A 20726-nucleotide genomic window follows, 5' to 3' on the forward strand; every position below is an offset into this window, starting at 1 on the left:
GCCCAAGTCTAGATCCCCTGATCCCCAGGCCCATGCTCTTTCCACTAGATTTCTGAGGGAGAAATAGACTGCTACCTTTCTGAGTGAATAGCAGAAGAACCCTACATGGAGGCTGGTCAATGTTCCTTCCAACTCTGTGATCCTAAAATCAATCCACTGGGTCAGTCTGTGAAAATTTAGGAGATGGAGGGTCAGAGTTTTGCCCAGGAGGTTGAAGAAGGGTACTGGGAGAAAAGAACTGGCAAAGAACCCAGCAAAGAAGTCTTTCCAGAAAGTTTCCCTGTTGTCTCCTTCTCCATTAGAAATTGTGGTTGTACAACCAGTCTTGGGTTAAAAGCTAGCACAAGTCTGTTTTTTGTAAAGGCAGAGGTCATTTTTTTTCTCCTTTTAAGCAACAACTGTATCTTCAACAGGGATGTAGAGCAGGGCTCACGTCTGATGTATAAGATGAGGTCTGTTGCGGTGTCTGTGATTGCTGGTTCCTTCAGGCTGGTCTCCGGCTTGGCCTTCCACCCATCCATCCATGAATAGATCGCTTAGGGAGAGAGGGTTGTATGCCGGGCTGACTGATGTTTATTCATTTAAAAATATGGCCCTAAAATGTTAATAGATTCGCATTCAAATAATCCTCCGAGGTCCCAAAATATTAGAATTCATTTAATGTCATAAACTGATAACATTTTGGCAGCAACGGCCCCAGCTCTGTTTGCTTTTATGCATACAGTCTTTCATTTATATTAATCACACAATTTCTCGTTCTTTCCATTTTTTTTGTTCTCCTTCACTTTCTCTCACAGTTCCTCCTCACCTCCTTTGGCCCTCTCTTGTCTGTCTCAGACCAATCAATCAGGCAATCAATCATATTTATGGAGTGATTCTTGTATGCAAAGGAGTGTACTAAGTGCTTGGGAGAATACAATATAACAGAGTTGGTAGACATGTTCCCTGCTCACGATGAGTTTACAGTCTAGAGGGTGAGGTGCCTTCAGTGGTTGCTACCTCACAGTAATGGTGATCCCAAGGTCATTGATCTACCTCCCTATCCCTAGGCTTGACAGTGTTAGCCCGTCCCAGACAATATGCACTCTGTTCTGTTCATGAAGAAGTCTCCGGGAAAGTGTATTCTCCAGCCTTACTGGCAACCCTCACTCGTCTACATAAATCTCTCCTGCTGCAGCTTAACCCATTTATTAATAATAATCATAGTAATAATGACAATAATGGTACTTGCTAAATACTATGTTCCAAGCACTGTACTAAGCACTGGAGTAGATACCTGATAATCAGGTTGGACACAGTCCCTGTACCACATGGGGCTCACAGTCAGAGTAGGATTTAATCCCTGTTTTACAGATGGGGAAACTGAGGCACAGAGGCATTACAAGACTTGCCCGATGTCTTCTGTTTGTCACTGAGGGGAAGAGCAACTGGGCACCTTCTTTTGGTACTCTGGAGACAGCTAATCATCCGTTTAGAGAAGCAGCATGGCTCAGTGGAAAGAGCATGGGCTTGGGAGTCAGAGGTCATGAGTTCGAATCCCGGCTCTGCCACTTGTCAGCTGTGTGACTGTGGGCAAGTCACTTAACTTCTCTGTGCCTCAGTTACCTCATCTGTAAAATGGGGACTGACTGTGAGCCTCACGTGGGACAACCTGATTACCCTGTATCTACCCCAGCGCTTAGAACAGTGCTCGGCACAAAGTAAGCGCTTAACAAATACCAACATTATTATTATTATTATTATCTGTTCAGTTTTCTCTTCCTCGTGCTCACAGCTAAGGCTCATCCCTGGCCCTGCATGAATCGGCTTTTGAAGCTGTTTTGTCCTCCTCACGGTTGAGTAACTGGGCAAACAGGCTCACTTCTACACCCTTCCTGTACCTAGTGATTTGTCCTTGCTATACATATCCGATCTTTAATTTGGCTAGAAACCGTAAAAGTTATATCCATGATGTTGGATCTTGGAATTAGACGAGGTTAGAGGTCCATTCTTTTGGGCTTGGAGTTGGCAGCCCAGGATCCAGGGATTTGATTCTGCCTTAATTTCATTCCCTATTCTACTCCATTCTTTTGAGCTTGGAGTTGACAGCCCAGGATCCGGGGAATTGATTCTGCCGTAATTTCATTCCCTATTCTACCAGCCTAACCTCCCTGTAGTTAGGGGAGGGAAGGGGGCATTATCCACTAGACTATAAGCTCGCTGTGGGCAGGGAACATATCTACCAACTCTCTTCTATTGAACTCTCCCAAGTGCTTGTGCTAAGCACCGTGCACACAGCAAGCACTCAGTAAATATAAATGATTGATTGATTGATCCAGTTAGAAATACCTACTGGGAAGCATTGTGGCCTAGTCGAAAGAGCATTGGTTTCTAATCCCCCTTTGCACACTTGCCTGCTATCACAACTTTACTGCCTCTATTTCATCATCTGCACAATGGGGAGTGAATATCCTTCTTGGACTGTGAGCCCCACATGGGATAGGTACTGTGTCCAACCTAACCATCTTGTGCCTATTCTAGGGCTTAGTATAGTGTTTGGCATATGGTTAATAAGAGCTTTATAAATACCACAATTATCATTATTTTTACCACAACCAGTCCAAGGCATCTGAAGGTTGCTGCTTCTGGTTTTCCTCTAGAGCTAGAACCGTCGTGGACTGAACAGACGAGAATCCCATCTTTATCCAGATTTACAGATGTGCACAGGGCATTGTGGGGATGGCGGGGGGTGGGGGCTGGAGAATAATGAAAACCCATAGATCATCACAGTCCTGGTTTTTTAGAACATGTTTGAAGCAATGGTTTTGTTGTTTTAAAGTAGAAATGGCTCTTGACTGGGAAATCTATTTGGCTCTACCTGAGAAATGACAATAATAATAATTTTGGGGTTTTTTAAGCGCTTACTATGTGCCAAGCACTGTACTAAAAGCTGGGATAGATACAAGATAATCAGGACCAGCTTGGCCTAGTGGCAAGAGCACAGGCTTGGGAATCAGAGGACATGGGTTCTAATCCCAGCTCTGCCACTTGTCAGCTGTGTGACTGTGGGCAAATCACTTAACTTCTCTGGGCCTCAGTTACCTCATCTGTAAAATGGGGATGAAGACTGTGAGCCCCACGTGAGGCAATCTGATTACCTGTATCTACCCCAGCGCTTAGAACAGTGCTCTGCACATAGTAAGCGCTTAACAAATACCAACATTATTATTAAGTAGGAAGGAGAATAGGTATTGAATCCCCATTTTTCGGATGAGAGAACTGAGGCATAGAGAAGTTGTGTCTTGCCCAAGGTCACAAAGCAGGTAAGTGGCAGATCAGGATTAAAACCTAAGTCCTCCGACTTCCAGGCCCGTGCTCATTCCACTAGGCTTGTCATGGCCATGAAGCAGCACAATTAGTTGGCTTGGTATTGGAATAGACAAGTTAGCTGTTTGAGTCTGACTTTCCTCAGAAAGGCACATTCTTTGCTGACGGCATCTCTTCTGGTGAAGCAACAAGATCTGCCTAGAGTTAAGAAGGGTTATTGCTCATGCCTGGCCCTGGGGGTGGGAACTAAGGCAAATCCCTATATATCTGGAAGCCTCAGTGGCCCTGTCTGTTGAATAGAGAAAGTAGCCTTCCTGATGATGTGTTTCCTTATAAGTGAGCTGAAGTCTGTCCTGGACCTTCAGTGTCATAAGAAGTGAAGAACTGGGGAGGCTCCAGTCTTAATCCAGTCCCCGTGGATAGAGCTACAATTCTTGAGTTAGTTAACAAAGGACCAAGTGTGTACTTTGACTTGGCCTCTAGACATGTACAGGGACATTCCCAATGTTTTTTCATTGATGTTCGTTGAAGTGTTTTTGTTTTTAAAAATAGTCCCTTTCTCTGCTGTAATTTTGCCTGAGAACAGCCACCTAACTCTCATTAGTCAGTTTACACACACACACACACACACACACACACACACACGAAAAAGCCGCAACAGCAGCCACACTTTGCAGTCCACAGACAACTGTGTGTACTTGCTGTTGATGATGATGAGATGTATATTGAAATGTTGGTGCTGGGTCTGTGCTTATGGCCTGGTTCTTGAATTCACTTTTGGTTATTTCAGTTGTTTGGTTAAAACCAACCCCATCGAGAGCCTGTCCCCGGAGGTTCGAATGGCCAGTTGCAGTTCATCCTTCCTGTGCCATCTGTGCCAGCACCTCATGGCTTTCCCTTTCACGGGCAAATCCTCTCGTGAGATATCTGTCGGCGGAAGCTTGGAAGAGAGGGGAGAGAGAAAGAGGAAGAAAGAGAGAGAGAGAGAGCGCACGCATGTCCGCGCAGGCGATGCGAAGGCCATGAAACTGGCCCTTGGGGAGCAGTGCTGTGCTGACAGTTTGGATGTACTGGGGATGTGGTGCTTGGGTTTTTCTATTATGTAATTTTTTTTCTATGGCAGAAGCATTTTTTCATTTAATTTTTTTTTTTTGAAAACTTCTGTCATCAGATTGGGGAGGGGTGGCGGGGACTCCAACAACCCATCTGGTTTGCTTTATGGAGGAGTCTGTCCTTGAATTTTCTCTGGTATTTGGTTCAGTTGGTTAGCATTGTTATTAAAGTGCCTTTGCTTATCGCTTTTATTTACTGCAGCAGGGAAGGAAGTCTACATAGTGGTGGGTGCAGTTTATAGGTAATTAAACTCAGCTTGGTGGGAATTTAAACATTAATATTGATGGTAAACTTTTTAATAAAATATAGGTAGAGAAAGAGATATTGATTCTTAAAGTTTTTTTTTTTTTTAAGTGGAAAGGATTTGATATATTGGGATCCTGAACAGCTGCGCGTGAAATAAGATCTTACTCTCCATGAGGCTGCAAATTAGATTCTGATCTGCAGCCGAGCAGGGTGTCAGGAGGACAATGGGAGACGTTTGGCAAGTCTCTATCTCTGGGGTCCACAAGGGATTGAGACCCCCAAGGTGAGACCCCCACAAGGACTGGAACCGAGTGGGACTCGGCTTCCGGCAACGGCTTGTTCAGACCTTTTGTGTTAGTGACATCTTCTCTAACCTCCGGTTCTCTGAGACGGAGTCGCTCATGCAAATGACTTGCAGCCCTGAAAAGAACAGCCGGCTTGTGTGGGACGGAGCTAAATTTGGGTTGGAATTGAGGGATGTCCCTGGGGACCAGAAACACTAGAGGGTTTGTGGGGAGTTTTTTGGGTTTCTTTTTGCTGAGATGTGATGAAATCAGGTGAGAGGGAAGAAACTCTATCCCTCAGGTCTGACTGTTTGTTTCATTTTTCATTCTTTCTTGAATTCATTACCCTTAGGTGTTTTGTATGGCGTTTGTTGAGGACTTGCTAGGTGTCAAGCACTTTTCTAAGCACTGGGATAGATAGAAGATAATCAGGTTGGAGCCAATCCATGTCCCATATGAGTCGTACAGTCTTAATCCCCATTTTACAGGTGAGGTAACTGAGGCACAGAGAAGTAAAGTGACTTGCCCAAGGTCACACAGCAGACAAGTGGCAAAGCCAGGATTAAAACCCAGTTCTTCAGACTATCAGGCCCATGTTCTGTTCAGTAGGGCCTGCTGCCACTCTGGGCTTCACAGTGGGTTTGCTGTAACACTCTATTTGGATACTGGGTTGAGTAGAAAGAGGAGCAAAGATCTGATTCCTCTTAAATTGATAATCTCACCACCTTGTATCTACCCCAGCAAGTAGAACAATGATTGTAAGCACCTAACAAATACAATTAGTAGTAGTAATATTAATAATAGTAAACCTGACTCTTTACTGGCTACTTTTGCCTCAAAGTCACTGACATATATTGGAAATGAAGCAAATCAGTTCTCCATTCTTGTGCCCAAATTAGTAATAATGTCAAGAATCTTGCCTCTTTAGCTCACCATCTCTTCTTAGTTCTTGAGCTTTGGGCTCTGTTTGTCAGTCCAGTAGCATTCCTGAGTAACCACTATGGTCAGGGTCTGAATCAGGCTTTGCGAGAGTTACAGAAACAAGCAGTTATCTCTAATGGGGGAGGCAGGGCAGACCTGTGATACATGGCACCCAGTTTGATACATGGCAAACATCATCCCTAAACGTGAACAGCAAAATCATGGAAGTGCTTGGGACAAAGATGTGCATAAGTGTTGAAGGTGAGAGCTCTTTTCTTGGGGTCTCCAGCTGAAGCCAAAACAGTGTCCTTGGACAAGTCACTTTACTTCTCTGGACCTCAGTAACCTCATCTGTAAAATGGGGCTTAAGACTGTGAGCCCCATGTAGGACAGAAACTGTGCTCAACCTGATTAACTAGTATCTACCCCAGCCCTTAAAACAGTGCTTGGCAAATAGTAAGTGTTTAACAAGTACCTTAATTCTAATTATTATTACTGTTAAGCCTTAGGAACCTGATCCTAGAGCCCCTTTTTTGTTGGTGGTGGTGGTATTTGTTAAGCACTTACTATGTGTTAGGCACTGTACTAAGCACTGAGATAGCACTGAGTTTCTCAGGTTGGACATAATCATAGTTTCAATCCCCATTTTAGAGACGAGGTAACTGAGGCACAATATTAAGTGATTTGACCAGGGTCACACTGAAGACAGCTGGAAGATCAGGGATTAGAATCCAGGTTATCTGACTTCCAGGCCCGTGTTCTATCCATGGTGCTTCTCCTCAATCAATCATTTTTGCTTTTCTGCCCCTAATCCTGGCTTCCAGATCTAGTGACACAAGGGGTAATGACCTTGTGGGGGGGGGGAGGTTCCCCCATCTAGACTGTAAGCTCTTTGTGGGCAGGGAATTTGTCTACCAACTCCTTTGTATTGTACTCTCCCAAGCACTTTGTACAGTGCTCAGTGAATACCACTGTTGGATTGATTGGGGTCTGGGATCTGACATGACCCGAAGTCCAAAAGTTCTACTGAGAGCCCAGCACTCCTTGTTTTTTGTGTTGTTGTTTTATCTTTTTAATGGTATTTGTTAAGTGTTTATTATGTGCCAGGCAACGTAATAATAATGATAATGTTGGTATTTGTTAAGTGCTTACTATGTGCAGAGCACTGTTCTAAGTGCTGGGGTAGATACCGGGTAATCAGGTTGTCCCACATGAGGCTCACACTCTTAATTCTTATTTAACAGGTGAGGTAACTGAGGCACAGAGAAGTTAAGTGATTTCCCCACAGTCACTCAGCTGACAAGTGGCAGAACCCTGACTCCCAAGCCCGTGCTCTTTCCACTGAGCCATGCTGCTGCTCTACTAAGCATGGGGTAGATACAAGGTAGTCAGGTTGGACTCAATCTGTGTCCCACATGGAGTTCACAGTTTTAATCCTCATTTTACAGATAAGATAACTCAGGCACAGAGAAGTTAAGTGAGTTGCCCAAGGTTACACAGCAGACAAGTGGTGGAGTCTGGATTAGAACCCAGGTCCTCTGACTCCCTGGCCCGTGCTCTTGCCACTGGGCCACCACACTGCTCCACTGTTCTCTCGTGCTTTTATGATTCTAAGTTCTGAGGAACTCTGCATATAAAACAGTAATCAAGGCCAGGCGGAAGCTATCTGATTTTGATCCCAGTTTATATGTGTGCCACTGAGATAATTAGGAGTTTGATTGGCATCCTTTCTCAAGGACAGCGATTGCAATTTCTCCTGTGTATCCTGCAAAAGTGGGTTTCCCTTTTTGCTTTGGAAGTTGGTGTGGTGGTCTGGATTGATGATGATTAGACAAGGAAGCCTTGGGTTCCCAGTGGACCCCTTGTTTTGGTATCTGCGGATAGGCTCAGGGGCCTTGTATGCCATGTGTGCCAAGCAGAAACTATTTGCAGATCAAATCTCGGTTCAGAATCTGAAGTGATACTCAGAGGAGAGACGATATATAAGGATATATAAGAGAAGCAGCATGGCATAGTGGATAGAGCACGGGCCTGGGAGTCAGAAGGTCATGGGTTCTAATCCTGGCTCCGTCACATGTCTGCAGTGTGACCTTGGGCAAGTCACCTCACATCTCTGGGCCTCAGTTACCTCATCTGTAAAATGGGGATTGGGACCATGAGCCCCATGTAGGACAGGACCTGTGTCCAACCCAATTTGCTTGTAACCACCCTAGAGCTTAGTACAGTGCTCGGCACATAATACCACAATTATTATTATTAATCCATGATGTGGAAAGAGGTCCATGGAGGAGACAATCTGGGTCAACTAATGCTCCTAAAGTGGCTTCCACTGCTCAGACCGAGAACGACTCACCAGTCCTCCCTCCAGTTGATGGTTACCAGGCCCTTCCATATGGAGGCTTGTAAATAATGGGTTAGGGTCAGTCCACAAATCCCAAACTCAGGGGCTAGTCCAACGGCTCTAGACTAGCTACATTTCCAGCCACTCCTCTCCTTTTTCTAGTCTTATAAAGTAGGGCAGGGAGTTGATTGGTGGGGGTTGTGGGGTGGCTTGATGGGATGATACCTTGGTTTCTGCTATGTATGTGTGTCACTGCATATATGTGCAGTTGTTCCAAGTATTGCTAGAACTATCAACTCATGAGCACCCCTCGGCAACCAAGTCGATATCGTACATACTCCTTTTGTTCCTTTTGTTCCCCCTCTATGCCCTGTCATCTTGAATGAGATTCACACCCACTTCCAGTTCTGCATGGACCCAACGTAGGCCCTGACTCAGGTCCTGGGACTTGGTTTGAAACAATCAGATGGGCGAGGCCTTAAAATTTTGAGGCACAGAGAAGTGAAGTGACTTGACCAAGGTCACACAGCAGGCAAATCTTAGAGCTGGGATTAGAACCCACGTCTAAAATCTTTGCCCTCCCTATTTTCCAGAATGCTATGGATGTGGGGAGAGCATGCTCTAGGGACTCCCTGGAAATGTTGCAATTGGAAGAGTTGGGGAAAGGTGATCGGTGAGAGCCATATGCCAAGCAGTTGAGGGTGGTCAGGGACAGAAGAAGAGGACTTGTGGTATGGAGGCAGGAGGCTTAAGAGGCCATTTTGTGTGCTGTATTGAGGAGGTTTTTCTGAACTGACTTGTGTGTCTATGGTGCTTTAAGGTCTTACCCTGTGAGGGGCTACTTAAACAGAACTTGTCAATCTGCATGCTGTATTGTTAGTGTCATTATTTGGCCCAAATGACCTGCTCAGTCTAGTCAGAAGCATGAATTGTTTTTTTCCTGAATTTGAGTGATTTTAGCCATTTGGAAGAGTAGGGGTCAGAAGAACAGCATCTCTGTGCCACAGCTGTGTTTAGTGTTGTTGTCTTTTAATAAGTTATTGAGCAAGAAGTGCAGCTAGCGAGATGACTTAGTGATTTGCACCATGAACCCCTGAAAAAGTACCCTGGGGCACCCGCTGCCAGCTTGTCCAGCATTTCGGGCTCATTTCACCACCAGGAACGGGATTGCTAAGGAAGGATGCTGGGTAGTGGCTGGGAATTCAGAAGGAGGGCTGAGTCATCCGTTCTTTTTAAGCTCCTGTTACGCAGGAGCGTGACTACTAACTCTTCTATATTGTGCTCTCCCAAGTTCTTAATACAATGCTCTGCACACAGTGCTCAATAAATACCATTGATTGATTTACACTCACCCCCCCAACAAAGCTGGCCTGTACTCCAGTACCCCAGCATTAACACCACATGGAGTGGATGTCTCCTTTGAGTCTGGGGAGACCTGGCTCTATCAGACTGAATTCTGGCCTCTTGACAGCTTGGGGTAAGACAGAATTGGAAAGAAAAGATCTGTCTAGGGAAAGGATTCGCCCTTAGTCCTATACCACATCAATGCTGGGCTGTTCCTGAGACTACTTGGAGTAGCCAGAAAATGGACCCGCTGTGGGTTAAATGCTAAATTTGTGTAATTTGACCCTCTGTTTTGGAATGGGGTTTACCAGCCTACCTTCTGGTATTGAAACCAATTTCTTGACTCCCTTATCATTCATTCATTCAACAGCCAGCCCAGAACTGTTTCTGAGAGCGTTTCCTAGATACCTCCAGGGCCAATCCTGCCCCTCTTTTCTCAATCAGTGGTATTTATTGAATGCTTACTGTGTGCAGAATGTTGTCCTAAGTGCTTGGGAGAGTACAGTACAACAGTCGGTAAATGAATTCCCTGTCCACAGCGAGCCTTCAGTCTAGAGGGGGAGACAAACATTAATATGAATACCTAATATATAAATATGTACATATGTTGTTGTGTGGCTGAGGGTGGGGCGAATACCAACTACTCTAAGGTCATAGATCCAAGAGGAGGCACATCGCCTCTTAAATCCAGGTTTTCCCAAGAGAGGCTGCCCTTGGATCCTAGATCCTCTGCTCTCCCCATTTCCTAGACTTTTCCAGGGCCTTCCAAGTGATCACTATTCCAAGGGATAGTGATCGATGAGGTCAAGGTGCTGGGCATCAAGTTGAAATCACATTATCACACCTTGGACTGCAAGGAAAGGTCTCCTAGAAGGTCCAAAAAAATGCTATGCAAGGATACTGTAGATCACAAACTCAATGTTGTACTCTCCCAAGCGCTTACTACAGTGCTCTGTACACAGGAAGCACTCAATAAATATCACTGATTGATGAGGAGTGTGGGTACTTGACATGAACTTTTTGGTTGCAGCCTCAATGTGTCATCATAGTTGAAAGCTGGGAGACCACTGCAGCCAACAGACCAGCAGGGCACATTGCAACCAAAAAAAGAGCAGCTGTTCTTGAGCAGAAGTGTGAGACTAGAGGCCAGGCATAGCAGACAACAGACATGACAAAACAACTGTGGACTTTCTTCATGTGTAGGGCTTGTTGGTTCACCTTGGGCCTACCAACCATATATGCACCTTGACTAAAACTTCACTGTTGATGGCATCATCCTCGAATACTGAAAACATTTTCTCACTCCCCCTTATCTCTCTTTTTTTCTCTCCTCTTTCATCCCTCTCCCCTTTCTCTCTCCCCCGCCATATGATACATATATATATATATATATATATATGCTTATATATATGATATATATTGTGATTATATTAGGAGGACCTGAGCACATAGGTAGTTGCAAAATCTGATCAGGAGGGTCTGAATTTATATAGTATTGAGCTTGCTGAATGATCCAGGTAGAAACAAATACAAAATGGCAGCAGCCGTTAGCCAGAGCAGATGCTGCAAAAGAGGGTGGAAAAAGAAGCCGTCAGAGCAGGTGTCAAGGAGTGGTGTAAAGCAGATTAGGGAAAGAGGTCCCAAGGCAGAGATCTGCAAGTATCTCTACTTGGCAGAGAGTAGCAGCAAAGAGTGAGCTGAAATGGGACTTGGGAGCCTTTAAAAACCTGCCAAATTATAATGCAAAGAGCCTTCTCCACTATCCCCAGAGGTGGACAGCAGGGTCTGCTCTTTCTTCTTGACTTGCCTCAGTCCAGAGAGGGACTGTGCAGTGGGGTGGTCAGTGAGGGTCACATTTGCTCTCAGTTTCTTCCTAATAGGGCACCTCCCTTTCTGGAATTGGCTAAGGGTGCAAATGTGATTTACAGATGTGATTTTATCTCTTTTCCCCTCCCCCATGTCCAGTGTGCCTCCTTCTCTAACCCGACATCCCCTTCAGGGCAGCAGTTAGGGAGACCCCTGCCCACACCCCTCCCAAAGGATAATATATACGGAGACCTCTCCCATCACCTTTCACTGGCTCGACTCTCCACCGTCCCCAGTCTCAGCTAACCTGACAGGGGAGTAGAATGAAGCTACCCTGCGAACAGGGGTCTCTGGAAAGTCAGAACAGATGTGCTGTGTCTCTCTGGATCTCTTTAAAAGTCATTTTCCAACCCTGATTCCCGTAATACACCGAAAGGCAGTTAAGAAGTTGCTGACAGCCACTTCTCATTACCTGCTTTTCTGTGTACACACAGGACTCAGATTGAGCTGCTTCTCCAGTATGATTTCATCCAAGAGTGAAATATTTATACCAGCCAGCAAAACGTGGTAAGCTGGCAATTGTTCTCCAGCTCAGCTGAGAAAGGTTTATCGTACACATCTAACCCTTTGCTGTGGCCTCTGATAATTGGCTCAATACTTCCTTAGCCTCAAAAATTTACATACGGTGTAGGAAATGATTGATGGCTCCCGTGCCCTGTCCTGTCTCCTGGCAGTTCTTCAGTTATCCATCTCTGCCACCTGAGAAGGAGCCATCGCTCTTGCCTCGTCATGTCCCTCACTGTGGACGTGGCCAAAACCGTTCCTTTGGTGTCGCCTGGCCAGCCCCCTCCCTCCAGATATCAGCATCATTATCTTGAGTGTTATTCCTCAGAATCTCTGTGTGGCCTTATTCTCGGGCTCTCTGAGTAGCTCTCGGCACAGATGAACAAGTCAAGCTTTCTCCTCCTTCGTCTCTCGTCCTACTGGATGTTGGGAATGGATCTTTGCCCTGAATAGTGTTTAACTGGCATAGGGAACCTCAATCCAGAATTGGGAACCTTTCCCAGGGAGTCCAAACCAGTTCACATGAATCATGGAGCCTCTGTGTTAAATATGGATGGAAGTTCCTGGACTCCTCAGTTCTTTCCTTGAATAAGAGATCAGGCCTTTCAACATTATAGATGAAGTTTAAAGGATGTATTCTACTCCTGTGATCATTTGAGGAAGAAACCCCCAGACTGCATCAGTGGGGGCAGTGCTGTGAGGCTTTGGCTAATCCAAGTCAGGTCACTGAGGGCCACAGGGACACAGTGGGTTTGTGGGTCCCCTGAGGGCCTAAGTGGATCATTGAGACCTACAGGGGCCCAAGTGGGTTTTTGGAGTACCCAGGGGCCCAAGTGAGTTTCTGGTTCCCCCTGGGGCCTAGGTAGGTCACTGGGGGCTCCCAGGGGCCCAAGTGTATTTATAGTTCCCAAAACAGCATGGTGTAATGGAGAGCAACCGGGCCTGGGAGTCAGAAGGTCATGGGTTCTAATCCCAGCTCTGCATTTGTCTGCTGTGTGACCATGGGCAAGTCATTTCACTTCTCTGGGCCTCAGTTTGTCATCTGTAAAATGGGGGTTGATACTGTAAGCCCCACGTGGGAAACAGACTGTGTCCAACCCAACTTGCTTGCAGCCACCACACAGGAAGTGCTTAACAAATACCACAGTTATTATTATTATTATTAGTGTAAACATGACAGGGAGGGGAATGTGAAAAGAGTGGTTTGTGAGGATTCATCCAGTCAAAAGCCACACCAGAATGGAGAGGAAGACAGGGGAATTCTAAGTTTCTACGTCCCATCCCAGGGCCGGGCAGACAGCCTCAGAGTCAGTCACTGCACCAAAGTTTTTAGAGGATCTTGGTGGGGCTTGAAAGCTCAGAGAGTACTCTGCCTGGCGTCTGGATTGAAGGTCTGAGCTGCCAGTTCAGAGCCCAGAATCTGAATGTTAGTATACCCCCAACCTCAAAAAGGATACACCCTTTGCTTGAAAAGTTAGTCCCCATTTGGAAATCTCACTTTTTACATTTATTCTAGATGGCTCTCACATTTCAGACCCTTCTGACATTGAATCACAGGGACCACCAATTCAAGGAAAACTTCCAAAGAACATCTTCTCAAAGGATTCCCAGTTCAGGACTGGGCAGAAGTAGCTTCTCCCATGTTATTTTGAGAAGCAGTATGACCTGGTGGAAAGGCCACTGGGAGTCAGGTTTCTAATCCCAGGTCTGCCACTTGCCTGTTATGTGACCTTGGGCAAGTCACTAAATTTCTCTGTGCCTCATTTTCCTCATCTGTAAAGTGGAGATGAAATATCTGTTCTCCTTCCTCCTTAGACTTGGAGCCCCAGGTGAGACAGAGATAATGTATGATCTGATTGTATTCACCCCAGTGTTTAGTACAGTTCTTGTTACCTAGTTAGCAATTGAAAATGTTATTTGTTGTTGTTATTATACCTACTCCTTCTTGTCCGGCCAAAAAATAACTCCCCAATCAAGAATGTCCCCCCAGGCTTAACACTTTTCCAACTTTCCAGGGCTACTGTTGGAGAGAGACTTCGAGTCTGGGGCAAGATGTTTATTTCTGATCTAGGTTTCTCCCATCCTGAGTCTTCAACCTTCCAACCTCGTTTTCTTTCTGACCATCAGCCAAAGGAATGAGAAGTGGGATTTGTCTTTTTTTTTTCCTGAACTCATTACAGTGATTTCTTTTTTCATTGGTCACGGGATGTTTATTAATATCATTATTTGAAATGGTTTGTGTCAGGCTCCATGCTGTCTGTCTGCTCCTGATGGGCAACTAATCCGATGAATTTCTCTGAGCACGGGGGCTGGCATGAAGTCCGGTATCGGGATAATTAAATCTCCATACCAGTTTGTGGCAGGGAGGGATGGGCAACCACAAAGGGAAGGAGCATATCCCTTTTCCTCAATGCTTATTAATTGGGAGATTTTGCTGGTTGAGGTACCACGGGGTATTATTCCCTCTGACAGCTAACTGACTGGCTATGGTTATCAGAGAGCTCGGTCTTCAGGTGGACTCTGGGTGTTCATGGGGTTGCGAGTGGATGGTCTTTATTTCTGCTTTCTGAACTTCAGCCTCTTATTCAAACATTAACTACTATGGTATTTGTTAAGCACTTATTATGTACCAAGCACTCTACTAAGTGTTGGGGTAGATACAAGATAGGCCCCGCATGGGGCTCACAATCTAGGAGGGAGACCGGGTATTGAATCCCCATTTTGCGGATGAGGGAACTGAGGCACAGAGAAGTAAAGTGACTTGCCCAAAGTCACCCAACAGGTACTTGGCAGAGCCGGGTTTAGTACCCAGGTCCTCGGACTTAGAAGCCCATGCTTTTTCCACTAGGCCACGCGTCTTCCCTTTGCAGATATCTAGCAAACTAGGTGAACATGACACTGGGGCCTCCTATCCCAGGGCTTAGATCACCCTACTGATCCTAGCATCCTAATGAGGTTTGGAGAGGTAGCGCTCCCCTCCCTTGAACTCATTTTTCATAGTAATTCCCATTCTATAGGTTTGGTCATCCACTGTCTATCTCGGAGTCCTTATAGTCTAAGTGAGAAGCTAAGCTGTTCAGACCCCAGCCCTAGTGACCTCATTTTAATGGGTCCAGAACAGAGGACAAATTTCCATAGTCCTTTTGTTTGAAGGACTGAGAGGTACACAGTAAGTGTACATCCCCCAACCCTTCTGCCAGGACCCCAACCTTGAAAGCATTGGGCAGAGGAGATGAAATTTGATTCTACAGAAGAAGAAACTGGCTTCATTCACATCAGAGAAAGCACACTGAATGACACCAGTTCACTGGATTACTCATCCATCCCCACCCATTTGTTCTCATGATTTCTGATTTCCCCCTCTCCCTCCTTAAGGGGAGAGATGACAATTAGAATCTCTCTGTTCTCTGATAACTCTCTCCTGGGGAAACCTTGGGCCAGTAGCCTGAGCCTTTTAATGGCCAGTGGTTTGTGGCCGGATGCCCCAGTGCCTGGAATAAGGTTTATGGGACTGGCGTGAATTGCTGCAGAGCAAGATTTACTGATGTTCAAGCGTGATATAAGTCCATTTCCTCATGTTTCATCCTTTAGAAGAAAAGGGATTTTTAGTGGGTTAATAGTACTTTTATTTCATCATGTAATGGTAAAAGTGTTTCATTGTGTGTGCTAGATAAATGTCTATTAATGGTAACAAATGGGTCTTTTGGCATGCTACTTCCTTCATTATACATACTGTAGATTAAAGAGTTCACTCTAGGAATACTCTCCAGCATATGCATACATGTTTCTAATAAATCTGATTGAAGATATTTATTGCATCACCGGATTTGGGAAATTATGGGTTTTGATTTCCGCAAATATAATCAGGTGATATATACCGAAGCGCAGTTCGAATTATTGGCCAGAAAAAAAAAATCCTTCCCAGTTCATGCAAGTAGGCAGTAGACCATATAAACAGACCATATCCTGAATTATGCAAATGAAATCCATGACAACTAATGGTGAATTGTACTTCCCCTGTGAAATTGCCACTGTTAAAGTGAAGAAAGAAGTGAAGGGTGTGATAAAATATACATGTATTACAAACAGATATTCTCCATCATGTGTGGAATGGGTTTTTTTCCTCTTCCTTCTATCCTTGCCTTTGCTACCTAGTGTTAAAACGTGACTCTGCGCCCGTTTTATATATCGCGGGAAACCAATCAAGTGAACTAATTGGCACCGAGGCTAGTTCAGATAATCGAAAGTTTGAGTAACCAAACACGATTGGGCTTCATTCTCTGACAGGCTCTGGCCCAATTTTGCTCAATTATCTGAACTCCTTTTTTATTATGCAAGCTCACTTTGGTTCAGATAGCCAGGCAGTAGGGAAAGACTAACGGATGTGCGGATAATCGGTGTCCTGCTGGAGGCAGGGAAGGTTTCTCCAGACCCGTTTCCTATGAATCTACAATTCTTAAATGAAATATTCCTTGCCCTTGAAGTGAACCGTAAATGATTTACTGCAGGATACACAAAAGGTCAGTTTACTTCATATTGGCACCTTCATTTTTCCAAAATCTGCTGAAATTAAAAAGCCATATATATCTTAAAAAGCTTATTTATGAACACTTAAGTGTAAGTAAGTCATAGTTGGAACGGCTCCCTGCCACTGATATATGAAAGCTGTCAGTGGCACATTCTTAGACTATAATCTGCCCATACAATATGCTGCACTTTACTATTTTGACATGGCATGGTGATGTTTTCTACAGTTACTGACAAGCTTATGCCACCGTTCCTTTAGAAAATTAAAAGGGGGGCAAGTGGAGGACAGCCAACTTTATAGGAGAACATTGATTAGCCTGGCTCCCAATGATCTAAAAAGCTGTCCTGGATTTTTAGGTTGGATCCACAGTTTCTTAAATTATTCATGTACTCTGGAAGTCAATATTGTGTCTTTTCTCAGTTTTTGTCAGTTAAAAAACTTGTTCAGAATGCTGCTATGTATGATGATTAAGAAGGAAAAGCGGGGAAAAAAATCCTTTTCTTTTTTTTTCTCTTTATTGTTCCAGAAGGAGCTTAATTCTGTTGCTTCTGAACTGGCTGCACGGCAGGAGGAGAGTGAGCATTCTCATAAACATTTAATTGAACTCCGTCGGGAATTTAAGAAAAATGTACCTGAGGTACAGTATATTTGCTGTTCTAGAATTAACTCAGTAGGAATGCAGATTTTCTTCTGTTCAAACTAGATTCTGAAAACTGTAGACATAAGTGACTAACAAGGAAAGAAGCTAATTAGCCCTAAAGAAAAATTATAGTCCTCTAACCTTTGGATTCTCTTATTATAGTGGTGCCCAGCAGTACCATATTACTTAAGAATCTGAAGCGTTTCCATTAAAGTAATTGTTTTTGAGGGCTTTATAAAGCAGCCATTTTTTGGCATTTATATCCGAGGTCTAGTCATCAGTAAGTCTACCAATCGCACTCACTGAGTGGTTACTGTGCGTAGAGCACTGTACTAAGCATTTGGGACAGAACAGTATAACAGAGTTGCTAGACATGTTCCCTGCCCACAAGGAGCTTACAGTGTAGAAGGGGAGACAGACATTTATATAAATAAATTGAAGATATGTACAAAAGTGCTGTGTGGCCTTGGGTGGGATGAATAAAGGGTGCAAAGCCTGTATTTAAGCTCTTAATTTTAATGGAAGACACCATTTGTCCACAGATTTTTCCTTGTGGTTTTATTTGTGGGCATGACCGAACCAGCCATTTCTGACTCTATTCCTTGGCTCCACCCCATTCTCCTTCCTCTTTTTTACTTCCTCCCTCCCCCGTGCTCTTCTGTAGTCTCTAGCTGGCAGAGGAAGAGAGCAACTTCCAGAAAAGTAGAGGACTCTCCAAGGAAAACGTAGAGGAGCTTATATATTTCCCATTCTTTTTGGAGGAAAACTTGTGAATTTCTTTTCCTGCATTAGCAAGCCCTTGTGGCTTCTTGGAATATTCCACAAATAATTTAAAAAAAAAGAAAGTGGGAGTAAACATTTTCTTAAAGCCTAGACCCAAACCACAGGATGACTCTAGGGTCATAGCAGATGGGAGGGAGACAAAAATAACCAAGACAGCCAGACAGTATGGCCCATCAGATATAAGTTCTTGAAGCACACAGTCCCATCCCAGTCTGAAGTCATTGGCTAAATCCTCCTGGGATGCTACATTTGTAGGGCTGTTTAGGGCCTCCTTGCCTCACCAACAAAATTTCCTTGTTCTTGATCTCTTTGGTTTTTTTGCCTGGCTCTGGAACTCTGGGGTTTGGTGGATTTCCCTCTTTGCAGCACAGTGGAAAGTCATCCAAAGGTGGAACTAAAAATCTTGAGTGACATCCCCAGAGCAGTAGCCTTGCAAGGCTTAAACAGAGCCCCTCCTCTCCTTCACAGAGCCCCTCCTCTCCTTCACATGAGAGAACCAGATCTTCCGAGGTCACTTGCTCCTCTAAGGACCCCACTTAGGGGTGTACCCCTCCTGCTGGGGATTCAGGGGTTGGGAGGGAAGGGGGAACAGAGGAGCATGTGTTCTGCAAATAGATGAAGAAAAAGCCCAGGAGAGATGGAAGGAGCTGCTAACCAGGAATGAATGGAACTAAGAGAATGAATTAATCAGCGATCCTTAGTCACTTTGGGCTACCCTTGCATATGAGACACAACCATTTCAATTATTTTAAGCTTAAAGTTGGAACTGGGTCCTTTACGTAACTAACACCAAAATCCAAGCTATTGTGGCTTTCAGTTGTTTAGAATATTAAATTACTCTGATATGAGGTAATATCTTCTCTGTCCATATATTTGAAAGGGCCAACTAACCTTTGGTCTTTGGGTGAAGGAGCAAGAGGCCAGTTTGCAGAGGGTTCAGAGTGGATCCTGTGGAGAAGAGGTCTTGATCCAGATCATAGCCTTTTCTACTAATCATCTCCACCAGGATAGAGATCTCATGGCCGTTCTCTTGAGAGGATCCACTCTCTTAGAACTTGGACCTCTAGACTCTAAGCTCTTCGAGGGCAGGGAATGTATCTACCAATTCTGTTACATTGTACTCTTCCAAGCGCTTAGTACAGTGTTCTGCATACAGTAAGCACTCAACAAATACGATTGATTAATTGATTGATTGATGGGACCCCTCCAGGAATTCCCACTGACGATTATATCAATGTATCATTGGAGGGTTTTTAACCTAGACAGACTAGGAGATAGACAGCTAACCACCCTTGTCCGGTCCTCCTCCCCCTAGCTTCCTGAGTCATAAACAGGTGATCTGTGAAATCCAGTCCAGGTTTTATACTTCTAATTTAAGCTTTCATCATTTTAATGCTGCATAATTATGCAATTAGGAGGAATAAGCTTCCATTCCTATTATAGGAGTGCCTCTAAAATTTTCCTTTTTGGAACCAGCTCCTCCTGCAGATGAGGGTGTCATGTTAAGGCCCTATTTAGGAACATCTCCTGACTGGTGCCAAATCACCTCCCACTTGTAACTTTCAGCAGCTCATTGTGGGTGAAGCAGGACAGACCACCAAGATCGTTCTCTAGAGGGGCTGCAGTTACCAGGTGGAGAGAAGTCTGAGGCTGAGCACACATAAGAGAGAAATAGGCAAAGGAATAGTCAGTAATGCTGTGTCTATCTGAATAGACTGAGCTCAGGGCTACCTAGCCAGATTTTAGCCCAGTGGAATCCACTTCTTGGTTCTAGCTTCTCTCCGGCTCACTAGTTGTGATCCTAGAAATCTAAAAGAGTTATAACACCTCCTAGAGATGAGCCACTGACAGCCTAGCAAGTGGCTAGCTCGGGCAGACATCTTACCACTGGGTGACCTGTTCCATCAACCATTGGTGAATGCTTCAATCTCTTTTTCAGGAAATCAGGGAGATGGTGGCTCCTGTCTTAAAGAGCTTCCAAGCCGAGGTAAGGTGATGCATTGTGTGTCCCAGTTATTTCCTCCTCGTTCATCCATTCCCTCCACCTCCTTCTCCAATGTTGAATCTGAGCACCTGAGAACGTGAGGGAATTGTGACCGTGGGCTATGAACCGTGAGGAGCCTGAAATTTGGCTCATTTAGCCACAGTACCCAACTGATCTTGGGGTTTTTTTTTATATCTTTATGTTGTCTTAGTATTTTGCTTCATTTTTCTTTGTGTATCTGTCACCGGTCCCCTTTCCCCCTTTTGATTTTTAGATTGTGGGCGCCTCGGGGCTGTGTCAAATTCTCATCGGTGTATTCTTTCCCAGCACTTAGTTCAATGCTCTGCGCAGAGTAAGAACTTAATAAATACTATTACCACTACTACTAAACTAGCTAATAGTGAGGCAGTAAGAAAGCGTCCTATCCCCTCTCCAGGTGGAATTGAAGTCTCTGACACTGCCAGCACTCCAGCACTCTTCATCCTCAAACTTCGGTAGCCTTGCAAATAATACAAACTCATTGGAAAGCCACAAAAAATACTGTTTACCAGCCCGTCCTCCCCTCAGTCTATTTCAGATAATGAAATCAACATAATCACATTAATTCCTGCTAGCCTGCCATCTGTTGTTACCAGCCTCAGGCACATAGAAGTGTCTGCAAAATTGACCTCAGAAATATGCTTTACTTGCCATTCTGGCCCCGGGTGACCGAGAGCCCACACTGGGAGGCTGTACCGCCATTGTTCCCCTTGACTGGTTTTGCAACCATGTTCATCCCCAGATGCTGATAAAATGAACTTAGCTAACTCCAGAGGGTGGAGGCAGAAAGATTTAAATTCCTATGAAGGGGAAGAGTTAAAAAAAAA

At 44.6% G+C, this 20726-nt stretch overlaps 1 protein-coding gene across 3 annotated transcripts in view; it reads left to right on the plus strand.

The window, feature by feature from the left end:
- The window catches only part of CUX2 (cut like homeobox 2), a 366558-nt gene that overhangs the window by 221709 nt on the left and 124123 nt on the right, over window positions 1-20726 (plus strand). For all 3 annotated transcript variants that reach the window (XM_029057640.2, XM_029057642.2, XM_029057644.2), the window contains 2 exons: window positions 16980-17090; window positions 19816-19863. In XM_029057640.2, the coding sequence (XP_028913473.1) occupies window positions 16980-17090; window positions 19816-19863 (159 nt within the window). The remainder of the gene's footprint in view (window positions 1-16979; window positions 17091-19815; window positions 19864-20726) is intronic.

The sequence above is a fragment of the Ornithorhynchus anatinus genome, chromosome 2 (genome assembly GCF_004115215.2).
Source record: "Ornithorhynchus anatinus isolate Pmale09 chromosome 2, mOrnAna1.pri.v4, whole genome shotgun sequence".
NCBI classification, from domain to species: Eukaryota; Metazoa; Chordata; class Mammalia; order Monotremata; family Ornithorhynchidae; genus Ornithorhynchus; species Ornithorhynchus anatinus.